Genomic DNA, 18358 nt, shown 5'->3' on the forward strand with positions numbered 1-18358 from the left:
AAGAGAGCAAGGAATGTGATAAGGAGAATTGCATAAAGGAAAAGTTCTGATTGTAGGACAATCAGTATGTTCCCTTGTCTGATCTAACACAGTGACCAGAGCTTTGATCATGGGCAGAAGTTCAGACACAAACAGGAAAAGGGTTTCCCGCAATAAAGCTGAGAATAGCTCCTTCAGAGCACTAAAAGCAAGCAAATCTTAACTCCCCCCAAACAGATTGGATTCACCCATCTCTTGTCTTGTGATTCTCTGACTGTACCAATAAAACTGTAAATAAGAGAGGCGCTTAACCTCCTTCGTCTTCTTGGAGTGCTTAAATCAAACTCCTCTGCTGAAAAAGATGTGAATGGCAGAACAGCAATGGGTTAGAAAACTGCCAGCAAGTTTGGAATATCCTGGCAAAGACAAACCACATCTAAAGTCCTGTACGAGGAGTGATGATTGCAGTTGTAATGTGAAATGAAAGAGGAACAGATAAGCAGACAGAAGACAGAAAACTAACATACAGCACGAGGAGGAAAAGGAGACTAGTAATATACTACTGGAAGCTTCAAGTTATTAAAGTTATTAAACCCAGATATAACAATAGAGCTGAATTTTTCTTTTTTGTTTTTTAAATAAGTGTTATCAGGTACTTCCTATCTATTTCTCTCTGCTATTGTGTTATTCACATTACAGGACTACTTTCAGTTGCACTTTTAAACCAGATTTTAATCTTTGTCTTATCACTTACAGTCAACATTTTCCTCAGACTGAGATAGTTTATTTTGGGGTTTTTTTGGTTTTGTTTTGCTTTCTTTCTGGAGGGTGGAGAGAAGCTTTAGTAAAATCTTTTCTGTTCTGCAGAAAGTACCCACAGAAAGTAAGGCTGTCACAGCAACATTTGCAAAGACTTCAGCTTTAAGCTATTTTGGCAACCTTTTAGGATGGAGTCTCACAACGTTACTGAATGGTGGCATCTATCAGGTCTTGTGCCACTCACACTTTGGTCTCAGAAGTGGACAGCAAGCCTCGAGAGGAAAGACACTTCACTCATGCTCAGTAAAACCACTGCCTGTTTCACAGCTCAGTGCCTGCCTTTTCTTACCTGCCCCACCTCATGTTCAGGCTGCTGCTGATAAACTGCAAAACAATGCCCAAATAATCTTGTCATTTAGCACTGTGATTTAGCCTTCAAACAGCAGCTGACTCACTTCCCTTCTTTTCTTGAAGCAGATGCTTTAAGTGTAATTTTAATTATTTCAATTGGGTTAAGAAGACCATACCCTGTGGGAACTGTATAGTTTTGTTAATGGTCACCATACAGCAAGGAAAACTGAATACTAAAATAGATACTAAAACAGATACAGTGTTCTTTAAGTAATATTTTCATAGCTTTATTTAGTAGATACTACCACACCAAATGCACACACTGCGTGCCCTAGGCCCAAGGCAAGAGCTGTCACACAGGAAGCACTGAACATCTCTCTTCCAAAGTGTAGCCCAGAGTCACTGGCTGACAACGGCCCAGAGTGGCCATTCAGGAATTCCACAAGTCACAGCAGCTGCTTGACTGCACCCTTCACCCTGTGCTCACAGGCTTGTGCTCCCCCTGAAAGGAGAATTAAAAAGCTCCCGATCACAGTAGGTATTTCCATAATTCCTCTCCCACTGGGAGAGATATTAAGCAGTGGCTCCCACTCAGCAGGAACTGGATGTCCTGGTCATTCTCTGGCTGTTCATGTAGCCTAAGGCATCTTGTCCCACTTCCTCCACCTTCAGGCACAGCAGGCTTGGACGAGGCCCCACTCGTGACACGAACTCCACTTCACCGGAGCGAAAATTCCGCAGCTGCAGGGGAGCTGCAGGGGAAGGATACAATGGGAACAACTCAGGACAGGGCTCTGGCTCTGCTCTAGCCCACAGCTGGGGGAGGGAAGGCCTTGCAGCAGCTGCCTGGCATCTGCCAAACCTCAAAGGACAGCACAATGAATGACTCCAGGATGTAGGCAGAGGAATGCATTTTGCCAGCATCCCTCCAACCTGCAGGAAACAGACATTCTACACTGTGAAATGAATGCTGTGAACTGTGTGCTCACAGAGCTGATGCTCTGAGCTTTGTATCCTGTATCAGTATCAGCAACCTGCCTTTACAGACAGTGTACATGACAGCCAGAAAGTCTCCACTGCAGAGCTTAGCAAATCAACCTCTGCACCACCTGCACTCAAACTTAAGCTCTAGGAACGTGTGCAAACAATGTGAAGAACTGGTGTGAAGAATGTCCCCTTAACACAGCAACTGCACAGTTGTGGCAGCATGAGCTCAGACCTCAGCACTCATGAATTCAAAACACTTCAGTGCTGATTTCCAGGAGAGGATTTCCAGGCCTGCTACCAATCCTACATGCTGTCCTATCTACAGTCAAAACCCACTTGATTTGAGAAGCCTGCACAGTAACTCTCGCTGATCAGATTCCTGTCCCAGACAAGGATTGGGAATCTTTCTCAAGAACAGTTTAATGTTTCTGTGTGAAGTAGAAAAATTTATCCTATGTTGTTTTAGGAATTTCCATAATATTATTTCTCTATTTTTATAGCCATGGATCTACTAAGACACAACTTAGTCAACTTAGTTCTAACCTACAGAATATGAAATTCCAGGAAAATCCTTCAGAGATCTTGCTATGATGGGCAGTGAAGGCACCTCTCCTTCCCCAGCCTGGTGAGATGCCTCCTCCCTTCCTTCCCACACTAAACATTAGAAAAGCCAGCAGAATAAGCTCTTACCAGGCTGCAGGATCTTGGAGGGCTTCCTGTCTAGGCTGAAATCCAACAGGATAGGGCGACATATGAGAGGACTTCTGCACAGACTCCTTAGGTAATGAGCAACAAGATCCTCAGGTTCCTCTAGACACTGAGGAGGGAAAGAGTGTGTTTCCAGGGAGTATTCAGTGGGAGGCAAGGAGGCTCTGGAACACCCAGAGCAAAGGGAAATCCTGTCCAGCCGAGACTTGAGCCCAGCAGACTGCAATTGCTGCTGGAATAGCCCACTCACCCCTGTTCCAGGAGCTTCCCCGTGCTGAATGCACACGCTGCCCCTGCTCTGCACACAGTTCTGCACAGCTTCCCACTCGAGAAGGCTCAGGCCCAGCACTGCTGCCACATGTTCATTCCTGCACAGCACCACAGCTTCACCTGTTCCATCCTCCACCAGCACCCTGTGCAGAGAGCAGGCAGGCTGGGATCAGGAGGGCAGGACAATACCTGCTCCCTCACAAGGGCCACACCCCAGAAAACACATCTCAGCAGAGAGTTTGTTCACCTCTCAGAAGATGTGATAACTCCATCTTTGCTGTTGTGTCCACATCCCATCCCTGATATGATTTTCCCCCTCCTGTTTGTGGTGTAATTTGCTCCCTCCTCCCCCCTCTCCCCACAGCCAATCCCTACAGCAGTTACCGTGCACTGGCTTGCCTCACTCCTGTTTGTGATGGACATGGAGGATTGTGTCGGGTGCACCTCCCCTGAAGGAAGAACAAAGCTACAGCTGTGTATGGGTGTAAGTGAGAAGGGGAAGGGCCACTGCTGATTTAAATCCTTCTCTAATTAAGTAGGCAAAAGTGTAAAGCATTTCACTGCATTTCCAGTGAGTGCCCTGGGAAAAGTTTATATGGGGAGAAAAATCAACTTGCTGCAAGGTGCTGATCCCAAATAGCAGTGAACATGGAAGAGCAGAGCATTAACAGAGTAGGATTGTCCTCTTCAGTGCCCTCACTTCATCCCCAGTCCTAGCTGCCAGCCTGCCTGACATCAGATACACACTTCTAATCAGTTATCACTTTGGTCCCTTTCTAATATGCAAGTCCTTCTCAGACACTGGAAAAAGGGTTTGCAATCGAGATAGCAACTCTCATTTCTTCAACATGGTAGCAAAGGATATGTGAGAGTAAAAAATCTGCAAGACCTCTCACAAATTATGTTTGTGGAAGCTTGAATACCTCTTTGAAGATGCAGCTGCAAAGTGAGCAAATCCATTGCAGGCGCACAGTCAGTACACAGGACAAGTGGCATAAAATCCGGGCCTGGGCCTCCTGCAGCTGAGGTCTCAAGCTGGATAGGAACACTAATGAGGGGGATGAGGCTTCTCCTGCAGGACTAGAAGAAACAGCAATTTGAGAAGCTTGGAACATAGAAGCCTTTCTTTGGACACTCTACCATGAGAACAGACCCAACACTTACTTAGAAGGCAGGTGAGAAGCTGGCAGAGATAGGATGCTCACACAGCTGGAGGCAATGTATGTGCAATAAACATTACGGAATCTGCAATATTAAAGAGCAGACGTCAGAAGGAGCTCACAGAAACCAAACACTCAAGTTTTCTTGGGATGGCTGGGCTAGGAAAATAATTTATGCTAAGGGATTGGGAGAGATGAAGGATTGAACAAATCCACATGGGAAGTCAGATTAAGAGATGGTTTCAAAGACAGTAAAAGAGGTCAGGGCTCTAAAGACAGGAGCACCTTGAGATCTTGCGTTCCAAGTTCTGGAAGAGGACCTTGGCTCCAGGTAGCAAGCCCCTGAGGTGCTGCAGGTAGGTGGCAGTAATGTAAATGTCCATCACAACAGGGGAGCCTGGAGCAGCTGAGACACTGAGCTTCACACTGTGATCCCTGGACAGCAGAGTCCCTGAGGAGGCACAGAACCACACAGACCGTGAGCTCACTCACACAGGCAGCATGGCCTGTCTCTGAGCTGGGCCTGCTAGAGGGGCTCTTCCTCCCACCATGATGAGGTTATGATTGTTCCACCACCCAGTTTTCTGGATACTGCATTCCCATTCCCATCTCCACATTCACAGTGTGCAGTTTCCAAGCCCTTTGACAGGCAACAGGATGCAACATCCTGGCATACTTCCACTATTCCCAGATGCAACAGCACACTCAGCCAAGTGCACTGGCTCTCTGAAACAGAAAGAAGAACCAATCTAGTGCCTCTCAACAGACTGCCACAATCTTACCTGTCTGCTTTGGATGGCCAGGTGGCTTCTCATTCTTGGGAGAGGCACACAAGGTCCTCTCCATGATCTCCCCACAGAAAGAAACAAGGGAACCTGAGAAACTGAGAGCAGACCAGGATTTTTGTCCTGCCTGAAGACAAAGGGAGTGGAAGAAGGCCTGACTTCAAGATTGCAACCAAGTGGAGCACTGTTGGTTAAGCCCAGTTTTTGGGGAACCTGCCCTTGAGCACCTGAGCTACTGGACTGAGGGCAGCTTGCTGCAGCCTACCCCTCCCAGGGACAAGAGGCCCCTTTACCTTGCTTTCTGCTGCTTCAGGCTCAGCAGTAAAGATGAAGAGTAAGGCACTACAGCCTTCCTCTCTGCTAAACCCCTAATTGTTTTTCTGAATTAGATGAAGAAGCCAAGCAAAAAACCCACAGTTTTCCATAAAGTACTGGTGAAAAATCCAGTGTACATACATATCACCCCAGATTAAACATGCTTTGAACGGAAAAGTTCTAAGTTTATTATGTGTTTGAGCAAGGTACGCTAAAAAAATCTAAAACAAAAAAACCCCAAAATATTTATTCAGTTTGATTTTCCCTGCTGTGCTTGTTTCCACTTCTGACAGGAATTTGGGAGACACCTTTGGGGCTTAGTCCACACCAGCAGAAGCCAAACCATTTTCTGGACACCATTTTTCAGTTTTGTCACCTACAATCCCTTTACCTTAAATAACCAGGATGGGAGAAGTCTGAACTACTTGCACACAGATTTTCCAAACCATATTCCTAGGGTGGATATTTCATTCAGTTTAATATAGCACGTCCCAATAAAAATTACCACAGAGCCATTCCCTAAGACACAGTCAGTTGTAATTTGGGGCAGACCAACATACCTGCTGCTAAGCACTTCTGGGATGGAGGCAGTTCTCTGGTCCATGCCTGTCAGCACTGACAGGGCTGTGAGCTACAAGTGAGGGAGACAGAGCCTCAGATGGGTTGCAGTTTACAGGCATCCCCAGCCAGAGCAGAAAAGACACGCTCTGTGTGCTCCAAGCTAGGTCAAGCAACTCATGCGTCCTCTCCAGATGAATTCTGAAGCAGGAAAATGTGAAGCCCAGCAGCAGGCTCTGATGGAACTTAGAGCAGAACAGTCTCACCAACAAGACACTGTATATTGATAACTTCTAGCTAGTTCTGGAGAGACCTACAGGTAGCCTGTGAAAGCCCTGTGCAACAAGGCACTGCATACCTGGTGCTCAGGCAGACAGGAGATCCAGGTCTCATGCTCTAAGTGCCAGCTATCTTGGACAAGCAGGCATGACAGGGGGCATGATGGCCTGCTCAGGAATGTTGCTGGCACAGGTGGAGAACAGAGCTTGTAAAACACTTCCAGGTCCTGAGATAAGAGTGATAAGGCAAAGCAGAAGACTATTAGAAAAAAGGAGATTAAAGTTCAATAGGCAAAAAATGAAGAACAATGGTTACAAAAGAAAAAAAAAAAATCCACTGAACACAGAGCTCTGAGAATTTTAATCAAACACAGAACGAAAGCAGTTTCTTGGAACGACAGAAGGAAATTCCAAACCTTGAAAACAGCTTAGTCACCCTCTGACTCCTCAACTCCCACATGCAGCTCAGCAAAAGTCTCCAAGAGAGAACAGCACAACAAGTTGTCTCTTACCGAACAGCAGGGCACTGTGAAGCGATACAGTCCGTCCACGTGCAGGAATGGAAACCATCGCAGAGACCTCCCCAGAAACAGCAGCAGTGCCTGCTGGGGGAAGGGGGAGAGAGAGAGAAGGGGATGAGAACTCTTAGGTATGGAATGAAAAATACAGTCAAAAGAGAGCAGGCCCAGCCCAGAGGACGTCTTGATTGACAAGAGAAGGCAGATGCGTTTATAGGAAGGTGACAGAGAGAAGATGGAACTTGCTTGGGGTGCAAGAAGGAATTTGCTGGCACAAACACACAAAGGCACCCAACACAAAAATCACTTTCCTATTGATACTAAATTACCCCCCAGGCTCCCTTGAGAGGAACCAGCTCCCAGACTAATCAAACCACACCCCAAAGCTGCCTCACTTCTTGCTGCGTCACACCCTCTTCTCCATCACAGCCAGTGTCCTCCAGCTCCGATAGGTTCCCAGTTTCTCTGGGGTGGCTCCAGAGCTGTGGTCTGCCCAGCCACAGCACTGTGGCCTGGAAACAGTGCTGCAGCTCAGGTGCCTCTTTATCTCCTTCTGTGGGCAGCTGGTAATTGCGTGACATGAGGCCCTCCTTCTGGGTGACCAGGAACAGCTGAGATACACAGCTCGTTGTTCTGGGGCTGCTCTGGCCCCCCTGACAGTTCTCCTCTCTGCCAGTATCTGCCTTGGGATCCTCCAATTTCAGCATTTTTGCCTCTGGGGTTTCCAGCTCAGATGCTGTGCTGCCATCTTTCTTATTCCTCAAAGAGGAGCTGTTTCCACTCCTAAGGCCTTTCTGGATTTGTCCTTCAGCAGCATGGAGAACCTGAACATCCTCCAAGTAGAACTGCACATAGACACTGAAATGACAAATGGTAACAGTGAAACTCCCTATTCCTGACACATGGCTGTCCTAAACAAACACTTACAAACACTTATCTGGGAAAAACGCATCTGGTGAGTGCCCCACAGGTACTCAGCAGGAGCAGAGGGAAAGAGTGGAGGGCCGCTCCCAAGCTGCAAGTACTCTGAACAAAAGTGAGATGGTGGCTTTGTTGCTGAGAAAGAGCTCATTTTATGCAAATAGCAAGGAATGGGTGCTTTGGCACTGAAATGCTATGTTGGTAAGAAGGCTTACCATAGTCCAAAATACTCAAGGAGCTGGAAAGTGATGATTTTACTTGCACACTGAATAAAGGGACTCACCTAGTTTTTTTCTCTCTCACATGCTCCGGATTTTCCAGGTGTTCCCAGGAGGGAAAATCAGTCTTAAGGAATCTCTCCACTACAAGCTGGTAGTTTTCCACCCGCACGAGTGATCCTGCAAACACATCAGAGAAAAGAGCTGAGCTAAATAAAAAGAGAACATAAAACCAGTAAGGTCAAGAGCCTCATTTTAAAGTCACGATGTCAGGCAGTGACAGTTCAGCATCTCCATACGTCTCTTCTTCCTTGTTTTGGAGCTGGAAGGCAGAAGAGCAAAAGCTCAGCCCTCAAAGACAGTTTAGTGGGACATACCTATGAGAGCAGTCTGGGCAAAGGGGCTGCCATCCTTACGGGAGATCACACAGCGAAGTGAGCTGCTCTTGTCCTGCAGCTGCAGGAAACTGCTCCTGGAGGAGACCCTCAGCACACCCAGGAGTATCTACAACAGAAAGGAAGCTGCAAAGAGCATCAAACAATTCCTATCCTTGAAAGCCAGAAATCAAAGTGTCTGTAGCAGCAGCTCAAATTCAGTCTGTTTTCCATGCCACAGAGAGAAAAGCAGAGTAATTTCCTAACAGGAGGAAGAGGGACGTGCTGGACAGGGTGCTGGAAGGCACAGTGAGAAGCAGGAGCTCTCAAGGCACAGACAGGAAAGAGAAGGAGGCACATACCAGTTGGGGCTGGAAACTTTCAGCTGAGAGTGTGCAGTAGGACCAGGCCAGTCTGCGATTCAGCTCCTGGGTGCCCATGTGCTGTGCCTCCAAGGGGGAAAGCAACTGGGATGGACTGAAGCCCTCCCAGCTCTTCTGTTCTGCCACACGGCAAACTGCAGACAGAGATGGGGCCTGGCATGGAGGGTTCAGAGGCAAGTACTGTGAACAAAAGAGAGAAAAAACAAATCACCTGAGTTTCTTCCCATCAGACAAACAGGAAACAGCTCAAAGAACATTTACTCACTTTCTGCAGGGGACACTGGTGTATTTCTGATAGAATTTCATTATAAATATCTCTTGCTTCTTCTCTGTCTGGCACCATAGCTTGCAGAAGGGGGACAAGGAACTTTTCAGCAGCTCCAGGGTTTTTGTGCATAGAGCTAAGCAATCGATGGCGCCCAAAGAAACAAGAAAACCTGAAAAAAAGTCATGACCATTAAAAGCACAGGCAGCCCTTGCATTTTAGTGAGTCTTGTATCTAAGTCAGGGACTCCTTCTGCTTGTTTTTAGTGAATATACTGTATAGGACAAGAACTAAAGAGATCACAAAACCCATGAAATTATTAAAAAATACAGCATTTAAGGCAAATGCAAATTATGTTGGGCAGACAAGAAACAGGAAAATCCACAGAATTAAAAGACTGGCAAAATCTCAAAACTCAAATGGCCAGAGAAACAAATGACATAAAGATAATCTCCCTCTAAGCCACACAAATGGATCTCCATGCCTTTTGGCTGGGCATGATATGATTACTCATGCTAGGTACACTTGGCTTTCTTTCACAGAATGCAAAAACACAAGTCAGAAACAACCACAAACTATTCTTATTCCATTTCCCTCATGAAAAATTAATTTCATAAGTTTAGCTTACTGCTTTTGCATGGTTGGAAGTGATTACACTGTCAGCCAAAATATGACAGAAAGTGAACTCAAATGAAAAGAAATAGCACTCACTGGAACAATTTTTAAGCAGTACCAGGACTGAGCAATCACATTTAAAGAAAGTGGAAAAGATAATAAAAACTGAAACTTATAGTTAGCGTAATTCCAAAGGCAAAACTGAAGCTGTTTTATTGGTAGCATGTCAAAATTCCACAGTGCCAGTAAAGCACAGGAACACTGAGCATTCTATAAACTGCTACTTCACTGACAGTAAAATGTATATACTTTGAAGTCCAAGGCAGCAGTCACAGTGATCAACCATAAGTGCTTCAGAACACACACGAATATGTTCACTAACAGAAGCCAGAAGTAAATCCAGAAACTGGCTCACAGCATCCTGCAGTGTCAGGGAGAGCAGGAAGCCATCTGGAAGACTTGGAGGTAAGCATGGGATGGAAAATCTGCCAAGACAGAGACTCTAAAACAAATTATCACACTCCTGGGAACACTCAGAGTATCTCCAAGTGATATGCTGAACAGCTGCTGCTGCTTCTGTGCACAGTCAGAACACAAGAGCCTTTATATCAGTTATGATCTAGTTGTAGCACCAATTTCCAGCTTCAGCCTCAGTGCCCACCTTGATCTGCCAAACAAACCACATAGGGAAGCAGGCACCCTATGGTGCTTCTGTATTTCAGGGCAAAGCATTCCAGGCAGGATTATGTGAGCACAATGCCCAGAAGCACTGCAGCTTCCCAAGACCTTTACCTCACCTGCACTTGAAAAATGCACCGGCTTTTCTCCTAGGAGCAACTGCAAGGTAACAAGCAACTGCACAGGATGTGAAGTCTGGATAAATGGCTTACTTAGGCCAAGAAATCAGAAGCAATTGCTGCCTGTACTATCCAAGCACGGTAATTTTATGATCCTTTGGTCTAGAAGACACCCAGATATCCTACAAAGCACATTGAGGCATGTGCTGACCTCAGAAGAATTGTCCTCACCTCTGCTCAAAGGTCTCCAGGAGGCTCACCAGCCAGAGGTACAGCGGCATTCCCAGATTGAAGCGGAAGAGCAGCTGTAAGCAGAGATTTCCTGAAGAGGCCAGGGGCTCGTAGGGGGTGCTGAGCCTTGAGAAGCTCTTCAGCACAACCATGCTGTTCAGGCAGGCACCGAGTACAGCGAAGGGGAAGGAGGCCAGAGGCTTCTGCAGGAGGTGGACGTCGATGAGCTGGGAGACACAGACACAGAGGGTAAGAGAAGAGATGGCCAGTCTGCCACCACTCCCCAAAACTGTCACCCCACCTTAAATCCTTTCTCACTCTACTGGATTGTCTATAATCAGGCCTGAGGCACCGAGCATGGTTTAGGGAGGAATCAGATAATAATCATATCAACTCTCACGACTGAGTCCAGGCAGCAAGATCTCCAGTTTTGTTCCAGATACTTGCTGAAATAATTCCCATGTTCCAGCAGCCTTCTTTGACCCACACACTCACAAGCCATCCCCAGGGCCTGAGTCTTTTCCTGGCAAACCTCAGCTTACCTGCACACAGGCTCCCGGTCGGAGGCCCCGTGCAGAGTTCAGCAGGGGCTGGTAAGCAAGGCACAAGCAGACTTGGTTATCCAGTAAAAAGAGACCAGCTTGGACATTGAGTACTTTGGTGACAAATCCCTAAACAGAAAGCAAACAGAAAGCAAAAGGACTGTAGGGAGTCACAAAATCTAAGAGACTCACAGGCCTGAGCAGTAAGAAACTAAACTCATGATGAAAATAATGGTCCTTGCAGGCCAGGAGCTGAAACCTCAGTGCATGAGAGGGTGAAGGCTAAGCCTATGAACCCTTACCACATAGGAGATGATCTTGGACTCTTTGGTTGGTCTTGGCCTCTCCTCTTCAGCCTCCTGCTGCAAGGAGCAACTGAGCTGCTCAGCAGCCTCAAGGGAAGAAGACTGAGTGGATTCTCCTTGTGAAGCACTGTCCAGTGGCGGCTCCCTCACCTGCCCTGCACAGTAGGGCAGAAGGCAGGAAGAAGCACTGGTGATGAACATTGTTTGTCCAGATTTCTTCAGGCTGGACATACTCAGGCCTGTGATTGTGTACCTGTGACCCAGCTGGAAGACACGATGCCACAGCAGCTGGCTGGGTTTCTAGAGCAGAGAAACAAAAAGCAACATCAGCATCAACTCCAGGGAAAAAAAAATTTCTCGACCTAAATAATCCCACCCAAAAAACCCTTTTCCACCCAGAGGATTGCCTCACACTCTTAGCAAAAGGACTGTATCTGCAAGACATTCAGGGACACTGCAACTGCACAAGTGAGAAGGACTGTATTTTGGCAGGGCACAGAACTAGACTTCTTACATACCAAAACTATTGTACACTGGGTGCAATTAAAAATATATCACTAGTAACACGGAGAATAAATCAAACTGGGAAATCAATGGCAAGCTTCAAAGAATTAATCAGCTAGCACATACACAGATCCACATAGTGAATTTGTGAGCAAAATTCCAAGGACTTACTTGCACCAGCACAGGGACACAAACAGCAGATGCAAAGCACTTCAGAAACAGAAAGAAGAATGTCTTGTGGTGAACACAAAGGAGAGGCCCGAGTCTGGTCAATTCCCCTGCTACAGTAAGCTTTGATCTTTTCTTACGCAGAATCCTGGAGGGCAATTGAAGAGGCAACCGAAATCAGAGATAAAAGAAAGCTTCAAAGTATCCCAAAAGCAAAATAAACAAATATGCAGCATGTGCATTCCGGGAATAACAGATCCAACGAAGCAATATGGTCAATCTCTCAGAGGGGTTTTCAAAACAATATTTGACTACAAAATTTGTACTTTAACTTTTCTATACTAAATCCTTTTGATATTTTAGTATTTGAAGACAGAAGGAACAGAAGAACAAATTCACACACTCCATGGTAACAGCCATGTTATAAAAGGCATTACCACAAACAAGCAACTAATTGTTGGTCTAAAGGAGAAGAAAAAAGTCACAAGCAATTCTTCTGCAGAAAACAGAACTCGGATTCCTATGTCCATGGAACATGACACTGTGGAAGCTGCAAGCCTATGAACAAGAGGCCTGAAAGCAACAATGGAGTCTTTCTAACAAACTTGACACAGAGGGAAAGAGCAGCAAAACTGAAAGCAGATGAGAGGTGAGAGAGATGATCTTTATTGAATCAATTCTCTTTGCTGTTTCCAACCTACGTTTCAAAAGATTAAAAAAATAATTTTCAAAAAAATTTTTGTTTGTAGTTTTTATTTCAGCTCCTACTGGACTTGAATATAACCATCCTGCTTACTCTGAACAGAACCATTCTTGATTCCGAAACATCTAAACAATTTTCTAGCCTTATGACTTTAAAAAACCCAGACCAGTAGTAGACACATAGCAGTACCAGCACCTCACTGTAACATTTTAGTTGTAACATGGAAAATTAGTCAGATTTCAGTCAATAACGAAAGAGGTCCGTGTTAAAAGTCTGAGAACATACACTGAAATATGGAGTCTTCTTGTTCAGAAAGGTCCCTTGAGCTAAATCAAACACTTAAGCTTAAAATTACTTTCTTTGAAGCAGATAAGCCAAATAAAAACAAAAGATAACTATAAAGAAATGAAAGCAGCCTGATTAGTGACATTTTATTGTAATTAAATTACACTAGGAAATCTCTACTCAAGAAGATAAAACATGATCTAGCACAACTCGAAATTATCAACTCCATAAGATTTGCAATTCCATTGGCCCATTTTCACATACTGTAAACTAAAGCACAGTTACTTCTATCAGTTGACATTTTACTGGCACTTTTATCTCAGTAATCTGATAAGAATTAAAAAAAAAAAGTTATGCTAATCAAAAGAGTGAATTTTAGCCTCAAAGACAGGTAAATCAACACTGTTCTCATATTCTTTCTATAATCTGAAATTACATCTAGAAATACTTTAAATTACAGAACAAAAATTTCCAATAAACTCCTGGGAAACAGATGATTAAAGAAAAGTGGCTTTGTTGTATAACTTTTACTTCCACCACTTGTTGTTATGCTTCCACATGTGGTAGAAATACAATTTGTCTGTTTCTAAGCCAAGTGCTCTTCGTGTTACCTGCCAAGCCAGAGCAAGAGTGCCATGAGGAGCTGGGCAGGGCAGGTGTTTACCTGGAGGTAAGCAGTGGTGCAGCTGGCACTGGGGAGGTGACAGGAATGCTGTGAGGTACTTCCTTGAGGGCATTTACTGGCACTGGATCCACCAGGATTTCCAAGTACCCTGCTGCACTCTGGTCTGTCTGTGGGATATATGACCAGCTTGGGAAGACAAACAGTGAGTCCAGCCAGTCCAGTTCAAAGTGCAAGAGCTAAACCAAAAGATAATGAGATGGAAGCTTGAGATGAGTTTCAGTTTGTTTTCTCAGCACTACTTACAGTGTTCATTACCAAGACACCCTTGCATGTGCATCACAAACTCTTCTCCTACTGCCAGCTTCATCACTAAATGAGAACAGGGTTTTCTGCCCACTCTCTTATCTTGCACAGAGAACTTCTGTCCTTCCAGACGCAAATCTGCAACAGACTTGCTGAACTCTACAGCTAGCACTTCCTGTTTGTAGCCACAACCTCACAGAAAGGTGATAATTAATTCAATGCAAGGTTTAGTTATTTTCAGACTATTTTTCTAAAATTCTTGCCTGCTTTCTTTTGCCCGTGTTTTCAGTTAGAAGTTCTTACCAACACAACTTTTTCCTAGACTTTGTCTCATTGGAAAGCACAATTTCAGTGCTCTGTGAACCACCACTGTAGGGGTTGTTACCTCAACTCCACTTGCAACTACCTTCAGGAGGCTTTTAAGTCAACTGTCATGCAAGCTATTATTTCCTGAAAGTATGTCATCAATGAATCACTGAACACATAGTACAGCTCTCCTGAAAGTTATTTCTGCTCCACTAGTTGGAATTCAGCAAAGACTGGAAAGGTCTCCTGTCACAGTCGTATTTTCTGGAAAAATCCCTTTGCCCAGGATTCTTCTCCTGGGAAGCTGAGAAGCCTCAGAGAAAAAGGAAAACAATAATTATCTGATTTGCTTCTCCTGTGTTTTGCTGCTTTGGAATGTGTTTGGAGATTGTTTATCCAACAGGTGATTGTTTCATTGGTTTTCTGTGAATTGTTTTGACTCCATGGCCAATCAGGGTCAAACTGTGTCAGGGCTCTGGAAAGAGACATGAGTTTTCATTATCTTTTTAGCCTTCTGTAAGTATCCTTTTGTATCTTGTATTCTTTAGTATATATATCTTATATTCTTTAGTATTCTTGTATCCTTGTATTCTTTAGTATAGTTTAGTATTCTTTAATATAATATAGTATCATAAAATAATAAACTAGCCTTCTAAAAATATGGAATCAGATTCATCATTCCTTCCTGCCACAAATACAATAGCCTCCCAGGCCACCTTGTACTGTGGTGAATAGAACAGAACTGTACTGGCTGTCTCTCTCTTTTCATGCCAGTACATTCAGCACTTCTTCTCCTAGCAAAGGCACATTCCACATGTTCTATCCTCTGCCCAGGATGTGAGCTTGCTGTTTTCCTGTTACTTCCTTCACTAGACTCTGGCAGAACACCTGAAGCCCCTGGTGGTTTGTGACACTGGCCCAGGAGTGGGAATAAACACAGAACCCCTCAGAAAGAGGACATACCTCACATGGAATTATCCCAGTATTGTCCTTCACATACAGGCAACCATCTACCAGCTTTTCTTTGTTTTCTTGCCTTCCATCTGTTAAATAGCCAACCAGGATCAGGTAAGTCCTTGGCAAAGGGTGCTGCATGGGTAAAGCACCTTGTCCTTGATGAGACCATTCCTTAAATTCCTTAGTGCTCCAGCTCAGGTGGCTGCAGCACGGTATGCGCTGCTGATGCTGCAGGTCAGAGATGGAGATGAAACTGGAAAAAAAGGAAGAAAGAAATAAAAAAGCAAGATAATAGCAGGATGTGCGAAGAACTCAGTTTACAAAGTACCCTAATATTAACACTGAAAGAGCCAACACAAACTGCTCTCCAGCCTGTGATTTTGGTGCTGGTTTCCAGTGAGCTTCACTGACAATTTTAGGTTGTGAAACTGGAGCTCTAGTCACAATACCCACTTGCTCAGTAGCAGGACATAATCACATTCAAAGGGTGTGAATTTGAAGAATTTCACTTGATTAGGCGGGGATCAAAAGTTCAAAGCAAGAAACTAGTCCAGATGAGTGATGGGTCTGAATCAGCAATAAACAGTAATTAGGCATAGAAAAATTAATCAGAAGACATAAATTTATGCAGGTACTTATGTTGTGCATTTTGCAGGAAAATGAACAGGGGATTAGCTGAAAATTCCATAGGCTGAAACCGCTCCATCTTCAGAGACAGAGCACCACCAGGAATAATACTGGTACCTATGATCCACAAAAGCACAGTGCTGCTTGTGTTTTTGTCAAATGTGCTGAGTGCTTTTGGGGAGAAACTAGAATTGCAGCAGGACACTGGCTCATGGTTATCACATACAAAAGCAAACAGACTCTCTCCTTGTGCTTTAGAGCTGGGTGGTTAGCTTGGATGTAGCACACAAACAGACCACTGGCCTCACAGAAGATAAATACCAAGTACCTTCAGCTCTTTATAGATTCTTCTGAATATGAACCAAAGTCTGGTTTAAATGTCATAAAATACACAGGAAAAAATATGGCTTAAACGAGGTAAGTTTAGCTGGTGTGAAAGATCAACCACCTGCATTTATTAACTATTAGTTAAAGGTCACAAATCCCTAATCAATTCCAGTTGACCTTTTCTCCCAAATCCGGTTGTGCCAGAGATTTTAATTCTCTCACAAGTTGGAGCAAGAAACAGATCCAGACAAGCCAAACTTTCCAATATGGATATCTCTCAATGAGCTGCATGTTTTTCATGATGGTGAGCACCCAAAAGCCTTTTAGCAACTAAAATACGGACCATGTTATCCTAGATTCCCCTTTTTTAGGAGAACATGCTTGAACGCTAAGCTCAGCTGGCCAACAGGTTGGGAGACCAGGAACATGCTCCCATTTGGGCCCGCAGGATCCAGCTGGGAAGCTGCCATGTGTGAAAGATGCATGCATTTTATAATTGTTTTTTGCAAATATTAACATGAATATTGTATGTGTTGAGTTAGAAAGTAATACTGTATTAATTCTTTTAAGTACTGTGTTAAATATAGTTTTAGGTTATAAAACATGTTAAAATAGAAACTATGCTATGTAGGATGCTTTTTTGTAAAGAAAGGACTCGCACCAGATGGCAGTCACAGGACACTTAAAGCTTTCAGAGAAAGAGAATTTATTGCCCTCTTATCAGAAGAAACGAACTTCTTCCCACCTCAAAGGCGCTGTTAGGATTATGAGGAAGAAGTTGAGGATGACCAGACAGAATCCTGTGTTTGGATGGAATTTATGCATCATGTATGAAGTGTATGAATACGCAACAGGCTGTTGTTTTTAAGGGTTAATCCTCTGTTAACCCTTTGTGGGCTCGTGTCCTTTTGGGTGTCCTTTTTTGGGCTCGTGCTGTGCAGAAAAAGGTACCTGGACGCCCGTAACTCTTTGTCTCTGTTGTCTCATATTATCCTAATTCAAATTGTCCAAATTATTCTTACTGTAATTGCATTACTGTTTTTATAACCATTTTATTACTATTAAACCTTTATAATTTTAAAAACAGGTGATTGGCGTTTTGCACACCGTGCAAAGGCTGTACGGTGCGGCAGCGCTGCCCGCTTCGGTCACCGCAGACAGGCGGAGACGGCGCTCAATCGCCCCGCAAGGGCGGCGGGCCCGCCGAGGCCGAAGGAACGCCTGCGGTTACCGCGTTCGGCAGCATCCTTCCCACAGCGGCATCCGGGGCGGGCATGGCATCCGGGCATGCCGAGCTCACCGGAGGGCCGCGTGCGGGCACCGGAGCCCCCGCCGCCCCCGCCCCGCTGTCACCTGTAGCCGAGCGGCAGCGCCCCGCCGCCCGCGCTCCGCAGGCACCGCAGCACCGCCTCCAGCGCCGCTGCCTCCTGCCCGTCCGGCCCCGCCAGCGCCCGGCGAACGAAGTCCCGCGCCGCCCGTAGCCAGCGCTGCTCCTGCGGGGGGAAAGGAGGGAAGCGGGGTCTCAGCGCCGGGCGGGCGGGGGAGAGGGCGCGGAGCCGCCCGGGCCCTCTACTCACCGCCGCGCCGGGCGCCGCCATGACAGCCCGCGCGGGCCGCGCCGTTGCCGTGGCGACGCGGCGGCGGCGGCGGGAAGCGCCGCGCGCGCGCGCCGGGCTCCGCCCCCTCCCCGCCCTCCGTCCAATCACCGCCGCTGCTCCCCGGCTGTTCCCGCCCCTTCCGCGCGGGATGGCGAGGAACGGGAGTGGGTGGGAGGGGCCTGGGTCGGCTCGGCTCGGCTCGGCTCGCTTACCGGCGCCGCAAGTGGGCAGGGCAGGGAGAGTAAAACGAAAGGTTCACGGATTGAGACAGGGACCGGGGGAGGGCACAAACCGATTGCCGTCACGGGGAAAGCAGATTGAACTTGGGGATAATAACTGAATTTACTACAAACAAAATCAGAGGAGCATAATGAGAAGTTAAATAAATCTTAAATACGCCTTGCCCCATCCGACTCTCCCGCCCCTCAGCGGCGCAGGGAAAGAGTGAATGGAGGTTACGGTCAGTTCGTCACGCGTCGTTCCTGCCGCTGCTCAGGGAGACAGAGGGATCCTTCCCCTGCCCCTCCGGCACGGCCCTCCCACGAACTTCGCCAGTGTGAACCTTCACCACAGACAGCAGAGCTGCTCCGACGTGACATGACCCACTCTTCCACGAGGTGCACTCTTCAGGAGCAG

At 45.9% G+C, this 18358-nt stretch overlaps 1 protein-coding gene across 1 annotated transcript; it reads right to left on the reverse strand.

The window, feature by feature from the left end:
- Positions 1 to 1367: 1367 nt before the first annotated feature.
- CTC1 (CST telomere replication complex component 1) lies at positions 1368 to 17722 on the reverse strand. The gene is made up of 23 exons (XM_054270162.1): positions 17478 to 17722; positions 15177 to 15423; positions 13644 to 13840; positions 11995 to 12139; positions 11317 to 11619; positions 11015 to 11143; positions 10473 to 10699; positions 8830 to 9001; positions 8544 to 8744; positions 8185 to 8311; positions 7873 to 7987; positions 7064 to 7526; positions 6663 to 6755; positions 6231 to 6377; positions 5875 to 5945; positions 4997 to 5097; positions 4500 to 4665; positions 4219 to 4299; positions 3978 to 4134; positions 3439 to 3503; positions 3035 to 3197; positions 2767 to 2893; positions 1368 to 1841 (listed from the first exon to the last, which is right to left on the reverse strand). The coding sequence occupies exons 1-23, from the start codon at positions 17720 to 17722 to the stop codon at positions 1681 to 1683; spliced, it is 3903 nt and encodes a 1300-aa protein (XP_054126137.1). The 3' UTR covers positions 1368 to 1680.
- Between the last annotated feature and the right edge of the window lie 636 nt (positions 17723 to 18358).

The sequence above is a fragment of the Melozone crissalis genome, unplaced genomic scaffold (assembly GCF_028551555.1).
Source record: "Melozone crissalis strain CALT ecotype California unplaced genomic scaffold, PUWL_Pcris_2 ptg000008l_1, whole genome shotgun sequence".
In the NCBI taxonomy this organism is placed as follows: domain Eukaryota; kingdom Metazoa; phylum Chordata; class Aves; order Passeriformes; family Passerellidae; genus Melozone; species Melozone crissalis.

Bases quoted from the DNA above. Each gene is read 5' to 3' on its own strand.
- CTC1 (XM_054270162.1), bottom strand. From the start codon at position 17,722: ATGGCGGCGCCCGGCGCGGCGGTGAGTAGAGGGCCCGGGCGGCTCCGC. The intron at 5,946-6,230 runs GTATGCAGTGCC...CCTCACTTGTAG, and splicing joins CCTGTCTGCCTGAGCACCAG to CTCACAGCCCTGTCAGTGCT. The intron at 4,300-4,499 runs GTGCTCCTGTCT...TTAATATTGCAG, and splicing joins TTGGAACGCAAGATCTCAAG to ATTCCGTAATGTTTATTGCA.